The sequence below is a fragment of the Nomascus leucogenys genome, chromosome 7b (assembly GCF_006542625.1).
Source record: "Nomascus leucogenys isolate Asia chromosome 7b, Asia_NLE_v1, whole genome shotgun sequence".
In the NCBI taxonomy this organism is placed as follows: Eukaryota; Metazoa; Chordata; class Mammalia; order Primates; family Hylobatidae; genus Nomascus; species Nomascus leucogenys.
In genome coordinates, this window is record NC_044387.1 from 34,211,632 (window position 1) to 34,231,424 (window position 19,793).

A 19,793-nucleotide genomic window follows, 5' to 3' on the forward strand; every position below is an offset into this window, starting at 1 on the left:
CATGAACAAATACATGAAATTGTCTGGTTAAAGTATATTTGAATTTTAATTTTTTAGCTATTATCAAATTGATGGAGCTTGTACTAACTTACATTCTTACAATAAATATATGAGAGCACCTATTTCCTCCTTAATTTACAAACAGCGTGTTACCAAAGGTTTTTATCTTCACCAGATAGGTTAAAATGTGCTGCTTTGCATTTCTTTATCATGAATGAGTTTTGCCTTCTTTTTTATGTTTGATGTTATATATACTTATGTCTCCATATATATTTGCTTTTCTTGAAGGGCTTTTTGTTATCAGTGAAGAGGAATTCTTCATATTTTAATAATATTAGCCTTTGTGTTATGACTTAAGAATGTTTTTACCAGGTTATTGTGTGTCTTTTTAATATTTAAAGTACTTTTTCCCATCCACAACTTTTTTTATTTTTGTATAGTCAACATTACAAATTGTTTATGGCGTCAGGTTTTGTGTCCTACTTGGAAAGATTTTTCCACCATAGGAGATTATTTAATATTTTTAACTCATATTTCTTTAGTTTTTTCACTTCTTTGGACGCTGAAAATATTTGATTCATATAGAATATATTTTCATTTAACCTGTAGGATGGGAATCCAAATATGTTGTCTTTCCAGATTATTGTACAGCTGGATGTGTTGAATAATCTATCTTTTCTATTGATTTGAAATGCCACTTTAATAATTTACTAAATTCCTGTATAAATTTATTTCTAGGCTTTTCATTCTGTTCCACTGATCTATTCATGCTGTAGAACCACATTATCATAATTATTATAGTTTAAGACAAAAATCAAACAAACAAAACACACATACATGTGCATACGTGCACGTGTGTACATACACACGCACATGCACACACACACATACACATCCTTACTTCAGAGTTTTTATTTTACAGAATTTCCTATTATTTTTCCTTTTTTTTTTTTTATGACAGAGTCTACCTCTCTTGCCCAGGCTGGAGTGCAGTGGTGCAATCTCGGCTCACTGCAACCTCCACCTCCTGGATTCAAGCAATTCTCCTGTCTCAGCCTCCTGAGTAGCTGGGACTACTGGCGCTTGCCACCACACCCGGCTAATTTTTGTATTTTTAGTAGAGATTGGGTTTTACTATGTTGACCAGGCTGGTCTTGAACTCCTGACCTCAAGTGATCCACTTGCCTCGGCCTCCCAAAATGCTAGGATAACAGGTGTGAGCCACCAGCACTCAACCTCTTCCTTATTTTTCTATTTGAATTTTAAGGTGGGCTTGTCTGCTGGTATCTTTATTTTGATTGCATTAAGGCAAATTGATGTTTTATAATGTTGTGTTTTCTAAGGATATGATACTTTTCGATTTATTAAGGCTTTTGTGTATTCAGTGACATTTTAAAGTAGTCCCCTTATTGTTTATATTAATTATGATTAATTTGGTGCAGTTCTCACAAAACCACCACATACCAACCTTTAAATGGCTAAAAGAAAATAGAAATTTATTTCTCTCTCATGTTCCTAATGTGGCACCTAACAATGTCAGGGACCCAGGCTTTTTCCATCGTATTACTGCGTCATGAATGGCTTTCAGTCTAACATTATCTCATGTTCCAAGAAAGCTTCTGGAGCTCTGCCTATTATTTCTACATTCCAAAATACAGTTAGAAAGTGATAGAGAAGAAATTTCCTTCCTATAAGAAACTTCTGTAAAGTTGCACAAACCACCTATCTGCAATGGAGCCTGGGAAATAAAGTCCTAATATCAAGTGGCCATGTGCCAAGCTAAAAAGCTGTGGAAGAGAAGTGGCAGTCTCTGCTGCAGTGGATTATACTATATGTCTTGGTGTTTATCTTAATATTTTTAAACATACTTAGGTCTCTGTTAATTGATTGATATGTTTCAAGTTTTATATTTTGATCCTTCAGCTCTAAACTATGAAGAAAATCAATGTCCGTATTTTATTTACACCATTTTCCCCCTTCCTCTCCCAGCTCCTGCTTGTTAAATTATTAGAAATGTGTTTGTTGGGGGAAGAATAATAATTTTCTTAATCCCTTTAGGTTCAGTACGTGGGGGCTATGAATTAAACTGACAAATGACTGATAAACAGGAAGGGAAAAAAGGATTATTTACGCATGCAGTGCACATACCTGTAGAAAAACTCAGTGATGAGTGGCTCAAAGGGGTAGTTAGCATTTGGGGCTTATATACCAACTTAACAAAGGACAAGAAGTTTGTGGAGAAGTGATATGACAAAGGAAAAAGTGTTTGGGTTGCTAAAGGTAGTAAATTGTTGGAAGGTAAATATGTGGGAGAAACTGATAGAAGATACAGGTTATTTTAGTAAGGTTTGCTTGTGCAGAACCACCTTGGTGCTGACTTTCTGTCCCCAGTGGTAATGATTGTTTTTCCTCCTGCTAATCTGGGAGGGGGAGAGGAGGAAGACCTTCACAAAGGGAAATGTATGTCCTGTTTTTAGGCAGATGGGTTAGGGCAGAGAACTCTTTCTGTGTTTGCTACTTTTTAATTGCCTTCAGCTCAAAATAATCCTTATGCCAAAATGGCATATTTTGGGGTGACATATTCTGATCCACTTCACTACCTTGTCAGGACTATAGCCAACATTTGGTTTAGTTTTAGTCCCACAGTTAAACATAGTCAGTATTCACCACCAGTCTTTTTTGCCATAATTTTCTGTTTATCTCTTTCTTAGCTTAACTTTGTCTTTTGGTAGTTCCTTCAAGAAGAGTTTATGGGAACTATGTTCTCTGAGTTATTTTATGTTCTAAATTAGTTTCTATTTCGATATGTTTATATTGACTACCTGTAATATACTTAGGTGATAATTTTATTTTTAATGTATGTGTAGATGTTGCTCCAGAGCCTTCTGGAATGGAATGTTGATGTGGAAGAGTTTGAGGCCAGCCTGATTGTTTTCCTCATATAGTTGACCTGAGGTTTTAGTTTGAATGCCCCAAATATCTTTATCTTTTAAATCCTACAACTTGGTATTGATTGTTCTATAGATGGATCTGTATCAATTTTTCCTGGCATACACTATGGCCTTTCTATTTTTTTTTAAGGTGGAGTCTTGCTGTGTTGCCCAGGCTGGAGCGCAGTGGCGTGATCTCGGCTCACTGCAACCTCCACCTCCCAGGTTCAAGCGATTGTCCTGCCTCAGCCTCCCAAGTAGCTGGGACTACAGGTGCCGCCACCACACCCGGTCAGTTTTTGTATTTTTTTAATAGAGATGGGGTTTCATTGTGTTAGCCAGGATAGTCTCGATCTCCTGACCTCATGATCTGCCCGTCTCGGCCCCCCAAAGTGCTGGCATTACAAGCATGAGCCACTGCACCCGGCCACACTATGGCCTTTCAATATGTACGTTTAGTCTTCTTTTAATTTTTGAATAATTTTATTGAAATATCTTGAAATATTTTTTCTGCTCCATTATTTTAGATTTCTTCTTCAAAGACACCAATTTAAAGCCTACTGAATTCTTCTTGACTGTCTTCCATATCTATCATTTTTTCCCTATTCATTTTGAATTTTTCATCCATTTCTATTTTTGGCTCCTTTTTTCTCAAACTTTATTTTTTAATTTTATTTTTAATTGACACATTATGCATACTTATGGCATACAGTGTGATATTTTAATACATGTATACATTGCGTAAGGATCAAAGCAGTGTATTTGGCATGTTCATCGCTTTGTTCATTTATCATTTCTTTGTGGTAAGACCATTCAAAATCCTCTCTTCTAGCTATTTTAAAACATACAATACAATGTTGTTAACTATAGTCCCCGTACTGTGCCCTGTAACACCTTAACTTACTTCTTCTATCTAACTATAACTTTGTACCTGGTGACCAACTTCTCCCCACTTCCCATTCCCCCTGCCCTCTCCAACTTCTGGTAGCCACTATTCTACTCTCTACTTCTATGAGATAAACTTTTTAAGATGTCACATATGAGTGAGATCATATGATATTTGCCTTTCTGTACCTGGCTTATTTCATTTAACGTTATGTCCTCCAGGTCCATCTGTGTTGCTACAAAGACAAAATGTCATTGTGGCTGAATAGAATTCCACTGTGTGTATATATACAACCATACTTTCTTTATCTGTTCATCTGTTGATGGACAGTTAGGTTGACTCCATTTTTGGCTATTGTGAATAGTGCTGCAGTAAACATGGGAGTACAGATGTCTCTTCAACATACTGATTTCATTTCCTTTGGGTCTATACCAGTAGTGAGATTGCTGGATCATATGGTAGTTCTATTTTTAATTTTTTAAGTATCTATTCAATATACTGATTTCATTTCCTTTGGATATATACCCAGTAGTAGGATTTTTGAATCATATGGTAGTTCTATTTTAATTTTTTAAGGAACTTCCATACTGTTTTCTGTAATGGCTGTACTAATTTTACATTCCTATCAATAGTGTATGAGTTCTCTTTCTCCACATCCATACCAGCATTTGTTATTTTTTGTCTGTTTGATAATAGCCATCCTAACTAGGGTGAGGTGAAATCTTATTGTGGTTTTGATTTGCATTTCTCTGATGATTAGTGATGTTGAATGTTTTTTCATATGCCTGTTGTCCATTTGTATGTCTTCTTTTGACAAATGTCTCTTCAGTTCTTTTGTCCATTTTTAAATTGGATTACTTGTTTTTTGCTGTTGAGTTGTTTAAGTTTCTTATATATTCTGGATATTAACCCCTTGTCAGATGCATAGTTTGAAAATATGCTTGATGTAATCCCATTTGCCTATTTTTGCTTTTGTTGCCTGTGTTTTTGAGGTCTTATCCAAAGACTCCTTGCCCAGACCAGTGTCCTGAAGTATTTCCCGTATGTTTTCTTCTAGTAGTTTTATCATTTTGAGTCTTACACCTGAGACTTTATTTTGAAACGATTTTTGTGTATGGTTAGAGATAGAGGTCTAGTTTTATCCTTCTGCATGTGGATGTCCAGTTTTCCCAGCACCATTCATTGAAGAGACTGTCCTTTCCCCAATGTATGTTCTTGGTGCATTTGTTGAGAATCAGGTAGCTGTAAGTGCTTCCTGGTTCATAGACAACTGTCTTCTCACTCTGTCTCATATGGCAGAAAAGGGACAAGGAAGTTCTGTGAGGTCTCTTTTATAAGAGCACTAATCCCATTTGTAAGGGTGGAACCTAATCACCTCCTAATACCATCACATTGGAGGGTTAGGATTTGAACACATGAGTCTGGGGTGGACAAAACATTCAGTTCATAACAATGAGTAATAATAACAATTGTTTAGTTGTTAGAGATTTTTTTCATGCAGCCTGATTATAATAGGTAAGACTTACCTTTAAAACTATTACAGAACTTGGGGGTGGGCGTGGTGGCTCACGCCTGTAATCCCAGCACTTTGGAGGCCAAGGTGGGTGGATCACCTGAGGTCAAGAGTTTGAGACCAGCCTGGTTAACATGGTGAAACCCTGTCTCTACTACAAAAAAAAAAAAAAAAAAAAAAAAAAAATCAGAACTTGGTCTGCTAAATAGGTATTTTTCTTTCAAAGTGATAATTCTTAGAATGTACTAATTCTAATGAGGCTATCACAACTCAGAATATTTTTAGAACATCTTTAAAGAATTACTTTTATAATTAGTCCATAAGACTCAAAAAATATTTCATTTTTTTCTAGTTACTGAACTTAGCTAATTATTCCTATTAATAAGACAGCGCCATGACTTTGCATTTTTTTAAAAAATGATCACATCCAACTTCAACAAACATGCAACCATCACCAATAGGGTCATCACCTTATGTGTTTTATATCCAAATGAGGGTTTTTTTCTCCAAAACAATTTCTTCAAAGACAGAGATTCAAATATGCCCCAAGGGGTCACAGTAGAAGAGTTTCAAAAATGTTTTGATCAGGGCCAGACATGGTGGCTCACTTCTACAATTCCAGTGCTTTGGGAGGCTGATGTGGGAGGGCAGTTTGAGTCCAGGAGTTTGAGGCTGCAATGAGCTATGATCATGTCACTGAACTCCAGCCCTGGTGACACAGCGAGACCCTTTCTCTCAAAAAAAGACAAAAATACCAAAAATGTTTTGATCAATAATGGTATTTATATTAAAATTAATTATTAATAGCATGTTGAAGTAATTCTTTTGTGTGTGTAAGGAATTTTTTTTAACTGGGTGTGATTTTTTTCTCAAGAACATTCTCAGGAGGATGGCTATGATTAAATTCTGCTAATTTTAACATTATTTTATTTATTATAATGATATTTGTGTTTGGTTATTTCAAGTTAAAAGCACGCAGATATGCTATGATATGTTAAGAAATAGGAATTTATTGTGAGACTCCACAGAAGCTGGACTATGCGTTCATGAGTTTTATTCTCTCTGCTGTCTCTTGCTGGCAGATCTGCTTTCACAGATGACTTTGCTTTGGTAACACCCTTGGTCCAAACAAATACAGTATTGGACAGTCTTTGGCCCAGGTGGTGGACTCTGGTCCAATCCATGAAGGATATCATTGATGGCTTGTTTTTACTGGAAGCACATGACAGTTTTTCTCTAAATGGGGCAAAATGAGATGTTCCTGAACTCCACTCACAGTAAGCTTCAGGCACATTCAGGGACAACCACTGTTACATATGATGTTAGGTTATACAGATACAAAGATATAGGTCATGCCTTCAAGAATCTCTCCATTGAAGTAGAATGGCAGTGTTGAGGTTAGGAGGAAGGAAAGGAAAGAATAAGTAAACAAATATTCACATAACACTACATGCTATGTAGTATAGTAATGCCTATATATGAAATAGAAATAAATATAAATGCAATGAAATATAAATAAAATGGTTTGGGAATAGAGAAAACAAAAATAGCTCAGAGCAGTCTGAACTATGTGAGGTATGCAGGCCCAGAGAATATGAGTATGAGACTTTCAGTCACAGCCCCCTACCTCTACCCACACCTGAGGGCAGTTGTCTGAATTCATTTGTTCCTGACTTGCAGCCCCACCTGTTATCTTCATGTACCTGGAATTTGTGATACAAAGAACAATGTATAACCAGTCAAAAGCTTATGTTATTTCAATGTAAGTCCTTGATAAACAACTTAGGAACTGCCTCTTCTTTTCCTTTAAAAACCCACTAATAATTGCAGCGAATTGGAGCACATATTCAGGGCAACTTGAATCTGTGCTCCCCAGGTTACAGTCCTTAAACTTGGCCCAAATAAACTCTCTACTTATATATTTAGTTTGCCTCAGATTTTTTCTTTAGGTCAACAGAACTGGGAAACCTAGAAGAGAAGATATTTTAAAGTCAATCAATAGGTTTGCATTTCCCTCTTCAAAAAAACAAACAAACAAACAAACAAACAAAAAACACAGAAAAAAGTAACAGGTAAAAGTCAATGAAGTAGAAGAAAAAACAAATTTATTCTCTGTTGCCCCAAAGAACAGAACTTGGGCTGATGGTTATTTTGGCTTCAATACAAAGGAGTTGTTTTCTAACAGCTATAGTTGTCCAAAAATAGATAAAACCAGCTGTCTGGAAAAATAGCAGGCCCTCAATCACAGAAGCTTATACAGAACCTGTGTAATGGTAATCTTTCACAAAGTTTCATGAGTGGTATAAAAACATGAAAAACAATGATTCCCGAGGTCCTTTTCCTTTCTAAAATTTTACTCTATAATTCTGAGTTTTTTTTCTATTTGTCTACATTGGTCTTATTACCCTTCATTCGCACTTCTTAGATTGTTAAAATTTGTAGTACAAAATCTACTAATGACAGTCAAATTTGGCTTCTCTGTAGAATTAAGTGAGAGAATGAATGTAAAAGTACCTGATAGAGTGCTTAACAATTATTAGTTGGATTTGAATCAGTAAAAAATATCAAGTGAGAAGAAAAGCTTTCACTCCTTTCAGGAAGGAAGGTATCCAACCACCCCGCAGCTACTCAACCGCCCACATCTTATTTCTTCTCTCAGTCTTAATGGAGGGTTGAAAAATGAACTTGGGTTTGTTTGCAGGAAGGACTGTTTGAAGTAAGTACCGCCTGGGATCTTTACCTGGTTACCACTCAATTTCAGTTTTGGAACCTCTCTCTAGGATTTCCATACCCTGGACAGAGAAAATCAATAGTCTTTATAGAGTTAGAATGTCTTCCTTAAAGAGTGACTCACAGGCTTGTACCAAGAAAGCTACATAATTTCTGGAGGTTTGTGGAATGTGGAAGTTAATCTATAGACTTCTATTGTGTTAGTTAGTTAGCAATTTGAGCAAGAGGGAAAAAAGATGAATCTGTTATTTGTCAGTTTAATTTTTGGTACTAGCTTTAATTAAAGAATCAGTTGGAAATTTAGTTAAAGGTAGTGTTTAAAATGGTACTTTTACTTGTTACATATGAGTTTCATGGTCCCTGCTTATGGTACCATCATTAAGATGGATTTATCAAGATTTGCTTTACAGAAGCATAGATAATAATGAAAGAATAATAGTTATATTATTTGAGCACCTACTATGTAATTTACATGTACTGTCTCTTTTACAAGACACAGTCTAGCATTTCCATTACACAGATTAAGATACCAAGGTTCCAGAGCTTGTGAATGATGGAGTCACAACTCAAAACTACATGATTTGTTCTTACAACTCACAGTCTCAACTGTGTTAAAGAAAACCAGAGCCAGACAGCTAAAGTAGGAAAAACAGATTTTATTCAGAAACTATTGCGATAGGGGGAGAGAGACCTCAAGAGTCTCTGTTGCCTATTACACAATACTGTCTTGGGTTTATTAGACAAGCTTCCTAATAGAATGGGGATGGCCAATCTTTGTCTCCTTCTCTGAGCTGCAAATCATTTTAGAATTCTCATGAACTGTCTTTCCAACATGAACAAAGGGATGGACTATTACCAGGTAGTGTTATGTATGGGGAAACTGATTTCTGTCTAATCTCAGGTACCTTCTTGCCTTGTGCAGAGGCTCAACTTGTCTCAGCAGTACTTGTTAAATAGTCATTTCTTTTCCACCAATTTGTATTACTGCCTTTCAAGCTGCTTTTAACTGATACACATAACTTTGTATTTTCATTTTATAGGAATCTGTCTTCACTGTCCCCTAAATTTAACCAGATCCCTGATATTTTCACCCATTATTGTGAATTGTTCCATATCAACATGAAGTTTCACTGGACTGGGGACTGTGTTCACTGTTGTATTCCTAGCACCTGGTACAGTACCTGCCACAGAATTGGCTCTCAATGAATATTTGCTGAATGAATGAATCAGTCCAGTTTAAGATCCATCCAGCTGTGAGTCTGTCCTGGGATCTAGATTTCTACAAAATTCAACAGGTTTTATGTCTTTACAGTGACTGGTAAAATGAGCTTTTCCTTTTCAGTAGCATGGGCCCTCTCAGTTGTTATTCTCTGCATAACATTTTGAATCTTCCTGGATTCTTCTCTTTTACTTGACCTTGGCATAATTTCTACTTTCTTAAAATTGAAGTATATATTTTCTACTCTCGCTATGTCTGCATTTTAGTTCAGGTCTTTTTCCCTTTCCTTTGTTATCTTTTATATACAATATTTGTTACATGCATAAGAATATGTATAATGCGAAATAAATTATGAAGCATAATTACATTAACACCTATGAAACCACCACTGACCTGACAATGATAACATTATCCATCCATTGCCTCTACTTATATGCACCTCCCTACCTACTCCTCTGCCTCCACCTAAGAGTTAATCCCTATCTTGAAGTTGGGTTTCTCCTCTTCTTGCTTTGATTTTCTTTTCAAATATAATTTATTATATGTGTCAGTATTCCTAAAAATATATTCTATAGATTTACTTGTTATTGAGCTTCATAAGAATAGCTTCATACTTTGTGGTCTTCTGCAACTGGAATTTTTCATTCAACATTATGCTTCTAAGATTCATCCACGCTGTTCTGTGTGGTTATGGTGCATTAATTTCATTAATGAACACAATAACATTACATTGAAAATACTACAATTTGTCTATTCTTGTTAATATTTGCTTAGATTGTTTCCAGTGTTTTGCAATTTCAGACAGGGTTGCTACAAACATTGTTGTATGTCTCTTGGTTCATACCTGCAAGGTTTCTCTAGGCCTTACACTGAGAAGTGGACTTTCTAGGTGAAAGGGTATGCAAATGTCCAACTTTAAAAGATAATACCACCTGGATGCAGTGGCTCATGCATATAGCTCCAGCTGTTTGAGAGGCTGAGGCAGGAGGACAGTGTTGAGCCCAGGAGTTTGAGGCAAGCCTGTGCAATATAGTGAGACTCCACCTCTAAAATTTTTTTTAATAGAAATCAATTTAAAAACTAAAAAGATAGTACTAAATTGTCTTCAAAGTTGTCTACAGTCTTGCCAGTAAAATATAAAAGTCCCCACTGATCCATATCCTTTCCAATACTTGGCATAACCAGATTTATTAATCGTTCTCTTTATTAGATGTAAAATTGTGTCTCCTTTTAGTCATAATTTGTATTTCCCTGCAACAGAGTTTGAAATTGTTTCTTAAGCTTGTTGACCCTTCACGTTTCCATTTCTGTGAAACATTTGTTTGTCTTTTGCCCATTTTAAAATCGGGTTATTTGAGTTTTTCTTATTGAATTAAAGTTCTTTATATATTTGGATCAAAATTATTTTTAATTACAAGCATTACCAATATTTTCTCCCAGTCTATGGCTTGCCTTTTCACTTTCTTTATGGTATCTCTTTAAACAGAAATTTTAAATTGTAATGAAGTTGAATTTATCACTTTTCTATTGTAATCAGAAGTTTTAATCTTGTTTTTTTAAAAAATACAGGTCTACCCCAAATTTATAAATATACTGTCTTATATAATACATTCTTTTAAGGGTTCAGAAGCTTTGTCTTTCACATTTAAGATGCAAATTGAATTAATTTTTGTGTTCATGGTATGAAATAGGGCTCCAATTTAATTTTTTCCATATGAGTAAACAGTTATCCTAGAAGAGCATTTATTTAGACTGAAAATAGTCACTATATATTGCTATTAGAGAAAAGCATGCAATATAACAAAATATATGGTATTTAGAAAACATAAAATATAATACAGTAATTAGTATATATACAAAATTTAAAGAAAAGATATTGGAAGGGCATACACCAAAATGAAAACAGTGATTATCTTTGGATGGTGAGGTTGCCAATGATTTCATTTATTTATTTTGTTCTTCTGTATATTTTCCAAATTCTCTATATAGAGTGTACATTGATGTATTTTTCTAAATACTGGGAAATAAGGTAGTGTCTACGGGTGATAATGTAGTGTCAATGTAACTTAAAAAGAAACTATTAATTGAAAGAGAAGCCATGAATTCAAATCTTCAAGTTTAACTTCTTTTTAAAAGCTTCTTCCATTTCTGAGGCAAAAAAAAAAAGTATTGGTGGATTATGCAGTAAGTCTCAGTAGAAGGCATTAAGAGAGTTAAGTTCTGAAACCTGCATAATTTTTTTATACATAGTTATAAAATTTTTTTCTCCCCTGAGTTGTTTGCTTTACAGGTATGTAAGCCTCTTTGGAAAATAGGATTCGGGCACTTATGTGTATCATTGGAGATCTAATCATTTACTTTTGCCCAACAGCAGATAATGAAAAGACTTATAAAGCGGTATGTTTTGAAAGCACAAGTAGACAAAGAAAATGATGAAGTTAATGAAGGTAAGCATCTCCAACTTAAGAAATATCCTTTTATAACTAACTTAATGAACCTGGAAAACTTCGTGTTGAGGCATATTTTAAAAATCCAATCCCAGGTTATAGTTTGGATGCCTCTAAGATGGGAGGAGGATCTTATGTTACGTTTCTAAAACTTCATCTTTTAAAATAAACAGTTACTTACAATATTGATCAGAGGCAATTTATCTCTACTCATAGTGCCCTAACTGATTCTTAGAATGTAAAGACTGATATCTTTCTAGGAGTTTTTTAATCCTTCTGACATAAGGTAGTCAGTAGTATTGGTTACATTTTCAATGAGCTCACATTAGTGTTAACATTTTTCCAGTTAAGCAGATAAAAGAACAGTGACTCAAACAGAATTCATGTCTTCAGGAAAACCTCTGTTTTGTTGTTCAGAAACACATTTTTAACCCGTTTTTCTTGTCTAGTGCTTCTCTTTTGAATTTCACTTTCCGCCCTGCCTCCTTACTTTAAGCAAGCTTATTTTTTTAAGGCATATTTGAGACAGGGCATCTGTCTGGACCATAAAAATTTTTTACCAAAGTCTAGGAGGTAGAGCTAAACACAGGCCCAGAGTTGGAAAGAAATCAACCAGGGAGAAATAAGTTGCCCTAAAAATGGAAACCGTACCTTCCAACACCAATAAGATGCCACTAAATCTATCTACACTGATAAAAGAGGAAAGGGCTAAACTTAATAAAATTGTTCATAGGCTTTGAAGCCATTACTTGATTAATACAAGGAATCCATTTTAAATGTAAATCAATCCAATAGTGTATGTATGTAGAGGAGAAACCTGTGAATTTATAATTGATAACTAGCAAAAATCTAATCATGGTGACCTAATCAAACTGTCTCAGGAGAAAGGATTGGAATGAGGTTGTAGTTTAGAAAGCAGAAGTCTGATGAGTTGTACTGTAACCTCCATGGGGGGTGGGAAGGGAAGAACAAAGTGGGAAGAATTGTATGGCCAAAACGGCATAAAAAACAAGAAGCATTTCCCAAGCCCTTGCACAAAAGAGGAAAGTCAATGAGAATTTGGAGTTTTGAACAAAGTTCTTACTAAGAAAGTGTGTCATATAACCTCATTTAATTAATGAGGAAACTAAAATCTGAAGAGTTTGAGTAACTTGTGTTTCCTGAATTGGCAGATTAAATATTTAATACAACACATAGGTTGTAGTCTCCCCATGAGTCGAAAACAAGGAAGAAAGGATAGTAGAAGGTGAAGTGGGGCAGGGGGGTCCTCTATGGTACTGAATGGTGTGAGAATCCACTCCTTCCACTGAAGTCTGCCTCATGATTTCAGATAAGATCAGTTTATTCCTTTTATATTGCCATATGCCAAAGGAAGCACTTTTTTTTTTTTTTTTTTGCCAGAAAAGGGCTCCTCAAATGTTTTGTATGTATTCCTGAGAGTTAGAATTCTTTTCAAATAAAAAGGCTCTGACTTCTATATAATAGAAGAATATTGAAATTATACTTTAAAGCATGTTAAAGATACCAGGAAATATCATCAAAGCTGTGTTTTAAATGCCATTCTATTATAAAAAGCTAAGTCAATGGTTTGAAGAATCATTTCTTAGATTCAAGGTAAATTCTTGCTCCAACATTCACTTTTGAAGGTCAGTGGTTTATCTACATTACAGTCACTGGCAAGAGAATCCAGTGTTTCTTTTCTTTTCTTTTTTAACCAAATACTGCCTCTCCTTGAAGAGAATCCAGTTTTTAATTGCAGTATACGTGTGCTCAAAATACTGCCAAACTGAATTATGGGAGCAATTTATTTTTATAGCCCAAACTCTCCTATTCTGTTCAAGAATATATTGTCAGTGGTATCATATCTAAACTCCTCAATTGCACTGTTGCTTGTTACTTCCTTATGCATTAGTCCTTTGTGCTGGACAAACTAATGTCTTCATGTCCATTGCCATTGCCTTCCCTAATAAACACTCCTTACTCTTTTTCTTTCTTTCCCTTACTTCATATTTGCCTTAAAATTATTTGCCTGTCAGATAGATTGATTCATTTTTAGTAAAATTTAGTTTTTTTAGGATTCTCTTTGATCCTAGCAATGGTAGATATTTGATGCAGGTGTCAACCTTTACACTTGAAAGAAACAAAGGGACTCCCTTGTAGTCAGAAAGGAGGTATCTTGGCTATAGATGAGTTAACAGAGAATCACCTTATGTTAAAATGTGGGTCAACAAAAGGACAATACTTTAAGCTGAGTGTTACTATTAAAACATGTAGCTGGACTATTTTTATAGCTTTTTTCAAAGGTCAGTATACCTTTAAAGACAGATGTTTCTTAAATATTTTAAAGAAAAAATTTTGAAGTAGCTACCTTGGAGAAGTTATGAAGCAAATACATTGATATTGTAAGAATTTCACTCTTTGTTCTTTTCTAAATCCAAAGAGCAACTTACCAATAATGTTTTTAATATCAATACTGTAGGTGAATTAAAAGAAATCAAGCAAGATATCTCCAGCCTTCGTTATGAACTTTTGGAAGACAAGAGCCAAGCAACTGAGGAATTAGCCATTCTAATTCATAAACTTAGTGAGAAACTGAATCCCAGCATGCTGAGATGTGAATGATGCAGCAACCTGGTTTTGGCTTTGACTATAGCACAAATGTGGGCAATAATATTTCTAAGTATGAAATACTTGAAAAACTATGATGTAAATTTTTAGTATTAACTACCTTTATCATGTGAATCTTTAAAAGTTAGCTCTTAATGGTTTTATTGTTTTATCACATGAAAATGCATTTTATTTGTCTGCCTTGACATTACAATGACATACCATTGTGTTGAAAAGCCCAATATTACTATATTATTGAAATTTTTATTCATTTTAGAGTAAACTCCACATCTTTGCACTATCTGTTTGCCTCCAAGAGACTATCAGTTCCTTGGGGACAGGGACCATGTCTTATTCATCTTTGTGTCTCCAGCATCTAGTACAGTGCCTGGTACATAGTAGGTGCTCAATAAATGTTGAAATCAACTGAACTGAACTGCCAACAAAATAAAAATAAAAAGTCCTCACTATGTAGCATACCTTCCCTTGTCCAAGTTCTGAAGAGATCTTTTTTTTTATTAATAGAAACTGAAGAAATTTTACAACCAGCTATGACTTGGTAAGACATTCTTAGAATTTTAGGTGTCACTGATAATCCTAGAACCATTGAGCCCTGAGTGAAGAATTTAACAATAAAATGGGTTAATGAAAAATATAATTACATTATATATTTAAGTTTCATAGAATTATTTAAAACAACACATTAAAGATTTTTCTAAAATATAGACTGCTTGCTTTCTGTCTTAGACTTACGTTTGTTGTTTTTCAGTAATGTGATTTTCCTTTAAGTTGGGGGTTATGCAGGGTTGTCATTTTGTTATAACCATCTAATTTCTGCCTCTGCTGCTTTAATGCTAAATGAGATATCAACAGCTGACTTCATATCTCACCTGTGAGCTCCCTGCTGAGTTTTGGAGGGTCTGCTCATGGGAAGAAATAGGAAAGAGCAATGACTATGGGCGTACTTGGAAAGACATGGCCAAGCATCCCCAGGTGTGTTTCAGTTCCTTTTGAGGCATTTCTTGCCATCATTGCTTACAATGATTGACATCTTTGTTTCTTATCAAATGATTCCAATTTCACTTTCTATATAAAATATATTGTGATATATCTACATATGCCTTACTACATAATTGAGCTGAATGCTGGTAATATCTGCAATGCCTCTTGACTTTAATGGGAAAAGGCATACAGACCAGTAAGTTCCCCAGTCACTTCAGAGACTATAAAACACTCAAAGTATTTTTAACCAGCTAGGTTTAAATCTCTCATAGAGTTATGTTTAACATCCTGAGTCTCTTCAGTCAGTTGCTGTCAAGTCTTATAGGAATATGAATTGTGATCATAGCTCAAAGATTTTCAGAGGTCCTTAAAACCAACTAAATACATGCTACTTTAAAATCATTGCTATCACATAGAAAAGCTCTTTAGACATGAAGACAGAAATAAGTATTAAATGGAACTACATAAAGTTCTTTAAAGATTATTTCTTAATTTCTACTTTTTGGGAGTTAAGAAAGGAACTTTATAAATGTTTTGCCACCATTGTAGAACATTTCATTAACTTTTGTGCCATGCTAAGAGTATTTGTCTTAAACATTTTTCAAACTTTATGTACTTTATGTTGTGTCTCAGAACTGAATAAAATATTGAATTTTTCTATTGTATATGTTACCATATGTTAAGATAGTAAAGATACAAAGTTTCTATAATAGATGTTTCTGATAGTTTTATAGTATGGTCCAGGATTCCAAGTGTGAAAAGTTTTTGCTTATAGCTATGGAACTGAATATTTTGTAATTTTCTTCTTTGGGGTTGGAAAAAATGCTGAATGAAAAAGTGGCAGATTCAGCTGGGGACATTCAGCCTAAGATCCTTGGAATCTGAAGATCAAAGAAGTATGAAGATAAGCCTCATGGTATCTACACCATGTGGATAAAAAGCTGACTTTTTTTTTTTTTTGTCCATGCCCCTCACAACTGTAGAGCTAACAGGCATTTTTTCTTTATTTACTATGTATAAACTGGTATAGTTTTAATATTTCATCTTTTTCCTTATTCATTTCAAGGTGTTGTTTCAGAAGAAGGTGTGATGACAAGGTGTAGTGAGTGTGGTTGATGTTTTTGATGCCCTGCCCAGATGCCCTCTACTGGACCAGTGCACCCGTCTCCCAGATTCTCTTGTCCAGTTCCTAGCTAATCGCTTCCCCTGGAGGATTGCCCTCAGCTAAAAAGAAGCAGCCTTGCTCGGGATGTGATGCCTCCGCCTCCCCATGGCCAGTGACTGATGGGTGGGGGCACAAAAGGCTGGCCCCTTGTCTCAAGGTGGGGCCAACTATTTGGTGCAGTTCATGCTCCAGAGCTCCTGAAAGGATTAGAGTGATGCCAGATTCAAGCTGAGATGAAATCCTGGTTTAGATTCTTCCTCTGCCTTTTCCAGTTTCCTTCCTTTCCTTTCTCCAGAGAGCATCCCGTAATGAGTCACCACATCCAAATCTTGTTAGGTTTCGCTTTTAGGGAACTCACACTAAGGCATAAGGTATTAATGTGGTAGCATACGGTTGAGATGAGGATTAGTCGAGGGGATTGCTGTCAGAATTAGTCCTTCACTTGAGGATAAAGATAGCTCTGGGTCAGCAAGTCTTTTCCCTAGTCACTTCTAACAGGTACCGTTGGGAAAACAAAGCTCAAAGAAGTTGTTGGGGCAACTCAGAGAAGGGAGCATTTAAACAGGACCAAAAACAACTTTATAGAAAAAAACATTAATTAAAGGATTGTCAAAGCCCCAGGACTCTTTTTTCCTTGGGACAGCTCTCATTTTTTTACCTCTTTGCTATTCTTATTTTTTTCTCAGTTACAGATAAAGAAAAGAAAGCAACACTCAAACTGCTTCTTAGACTTACTGTTTGAAAAGTTTGGTACTTTGTAAGTGCCTGCTGTATTGAATTTACAGAGCACCCGTGACTTTATGGAAGTCACAATCTGTTGAAAAGTTTGGGTTCTTAGACTTGAAATGAGAAAACTTTGAAACATGGTACACAGTTATCTTTACAGAGTTTATGCACAATAAAAATGAAAATGACATGTTGTGATTATTAAAAGCAAATTTGGCACAATGTAGGATAACTATCTTACCCAATATGTCAATATATTTATATTTCAACTGTGCAAGCCAAGTGAAAGCAGCTTTTGTAAATGGGAAGATAAATTGTCTTATGGACAATGTTTAAAGAGAACTGAAGTCACACTAATGACTGTGGTATGGGACAAACCGTTCAACTTCTCTGGTCTTCATAAATAGTTCAGGCAAACAGAGTTATGCTACATCAGGGGTTCCTAGTCCCTGGAGCTCATAGAGGTGTTTCAGCAGGTTAATGTCATCATCCAAGGTGGTAATCTTTCTTTCTGTGTCTTTTTAAATTTTTTAAATAAAGTTTTTAAAATATATTTTTAGAGGCGGGTCTCACTATGTTGTCCAGGCTAGTCTTGAACTTGGCCTCAAGCGATCCTCCTGCCTCAGCCTCCCAAAATCAGGCTGGGCACAGTGGTGCACACCTGTAATCGCAGCACTTTGGGAGGTTGAAGCAGGTCGATGGCTTCAGTTCAGGAGTTCGAGACCAGCAGGGCAACATGGTGAAACTGTCTCTACAAAAAATACAAAAAAAAAAATTAGCTGGGCATGGTGGCATGTGTCTGTGGTTCCAGCTACTCAGGAGGCTGGGGTGAGAGGATAACTTGAGCCCAGGAAGTTGAGGCTGCAGTGAGCTGGTTCACGCTACTGCACTCCAGCCTGGGTGACAAAGTGAACCACCCCCCCGCAAACAAAAAAAAATCTAAAATGAGTATTTAAAACTTTGTTCAGTTTAAAAAAGGGTTTGAGAATTTCTAAATTTATACCATGTGTTAGGGGAAACTAATGTTTTTACTCATGACTCAGTCACTCAGCTGACCACCACTAGCGTGTTGATGGTTTTAACTTTAATGCAGTTTAAATTGCTTTTATTTTTAGCCATGAGTCGTTTAACTTTTCCTCATAATGGTTGCTTTAGCACCATAACATAAGGTTATAAATTACTGAGGTGCATGGCAATTCTGCAAATTTGTCTCTAAAGTGGTCTTTGTCACATCTCAGAGGCAGTCATCTTCTGTTGAGTTTTATAAAGACCACCAAGATGTCTCTGATACCCTAAAACATCTTTAAAACGAGGACACACAGTGGTAATTTAACTTGACATTTTCTTTATTGTGAATAAAAATTCCTCACCCTGCTAATTAATTATTTGAGGAATACTTAAAACTAGTAGTTTGAAATCTTTACTAATCATTTAGAAACAAAACATAGTATGTACTTTAAGAATAATAAATTGCATTTTTAGATGCAAAATCAAGGAATTCCAAATATCATATTATGAAAACTTTTTGTATTTTTTTGATGCTATATCATAGCCTCATTTCACTGTTTTAAAATAAATTTGAGCTCCAGAATAAACTCTTACTTTCCTTCTACACAATTAATTAAACAGTGGACATCACTTGTTAAATGGAAAGTAAGCAGTGCCAGCATTGTCTGTTTTTTTTTTTACCTATTTATTAGAGCCATAGTATTTCTTCATTATTAATTTGTATGAACTATTTTTTAAGATATTAACTCTTTTCTCCTATATTTTTGTTTTCATCTAAACATTGTTGTGACATATTGAAATGTTTATCTTTACTTTTCATTTTTTTAAGTTAGTTTTTTGTTTGTTTGTTTTTTAGAGATGGGGCCTTGCTATTTTGCCCAGGCTGGATTGTTGGGCTCAAGCAATCTTCTTGAGCCTCAGCCTTCAAATAGCTGAGACTACAGGCATGTACCACCATATCTGCTTTTATCCTTTATGGTTTCTTCTATTCCTTTTGAGATCAGTTTCCTTCTGTTATGGGCTGAATTGTGTCCCCTCAAAACTCGTGTTAAAGTCCTCGCCTTCAGTATCTCAGACTATAACTATAGTTGGAGATAGGGTCTTTAAAGAGGTAATTAATTTAAAATGAGATAATATGACTGGTGTGCTTATAAAAAGACAAGATAAGACACAGACAGACATAGAGGGAGGACCATGTGAAGACACAGGGAGAAGACGGCGATCTACAAGCCAGGAAGAGAGGCCTCTGAAGATTGGTTTCGTTCCCTGCTGACACCTTGATGTATGACTTCTAGACTCCAGGACTGTGAAAATAAATTTCTGTTGTTGAAAAGCCTCCCAGTGTGTAGTACTTTGCTATGGCAGCCCTGGCAAACTAATACTATATCCTCCAACCTCCAAAATTCTGTAAAATGCTATACAATTATATTTTCTTCTATCTCTTCTATGGTTTTATTTTTCAGTTGACTTCTAAAATTTATTTGTATTTTTTCTTGAATCTAAATTGATATATATTTCCCCCAAATTGCTGAACAGCTAACCCATCTTCATGTACTGTCT

The 19,793-nt window shown here is 35.3% G+C and overlaps 1 protein-coding gene across 3 annotated transcripts in view; it reads left to right on the plus strand.

Annotated features, from left to right (window-relative positions):
- Positions 1-19,566, plus strand: part of TRPC3 (transient receptor potential cation channel subfamily C member 3) — a 77,188-nt gene extending 57,622 nt beyond the window's left edge. For 2 of the 3 annotated variants that reach the window (XM_003271343.3, XM_030815744.1), the window contains 2 exons: positions 11,650-11,725; positions 14,205-19,566. In XM_003271343.3, coding sequence (XP_003271391.1) covers positions 11,650-11,725; positions 14,205-14,347 — 219 coding nt within the window. In that variant the 3' untranslated portion in view covers positions 14,348-19,566. The remainder of the gene's footprint in view (positions 1-11,649; positions 11,726-14,204) is intronic. The other variant, XM_030815745.1, reaches the window with a different exon arrangement.
- Positions 19,567-19,793: the final 227 nt, after the last annotated feature.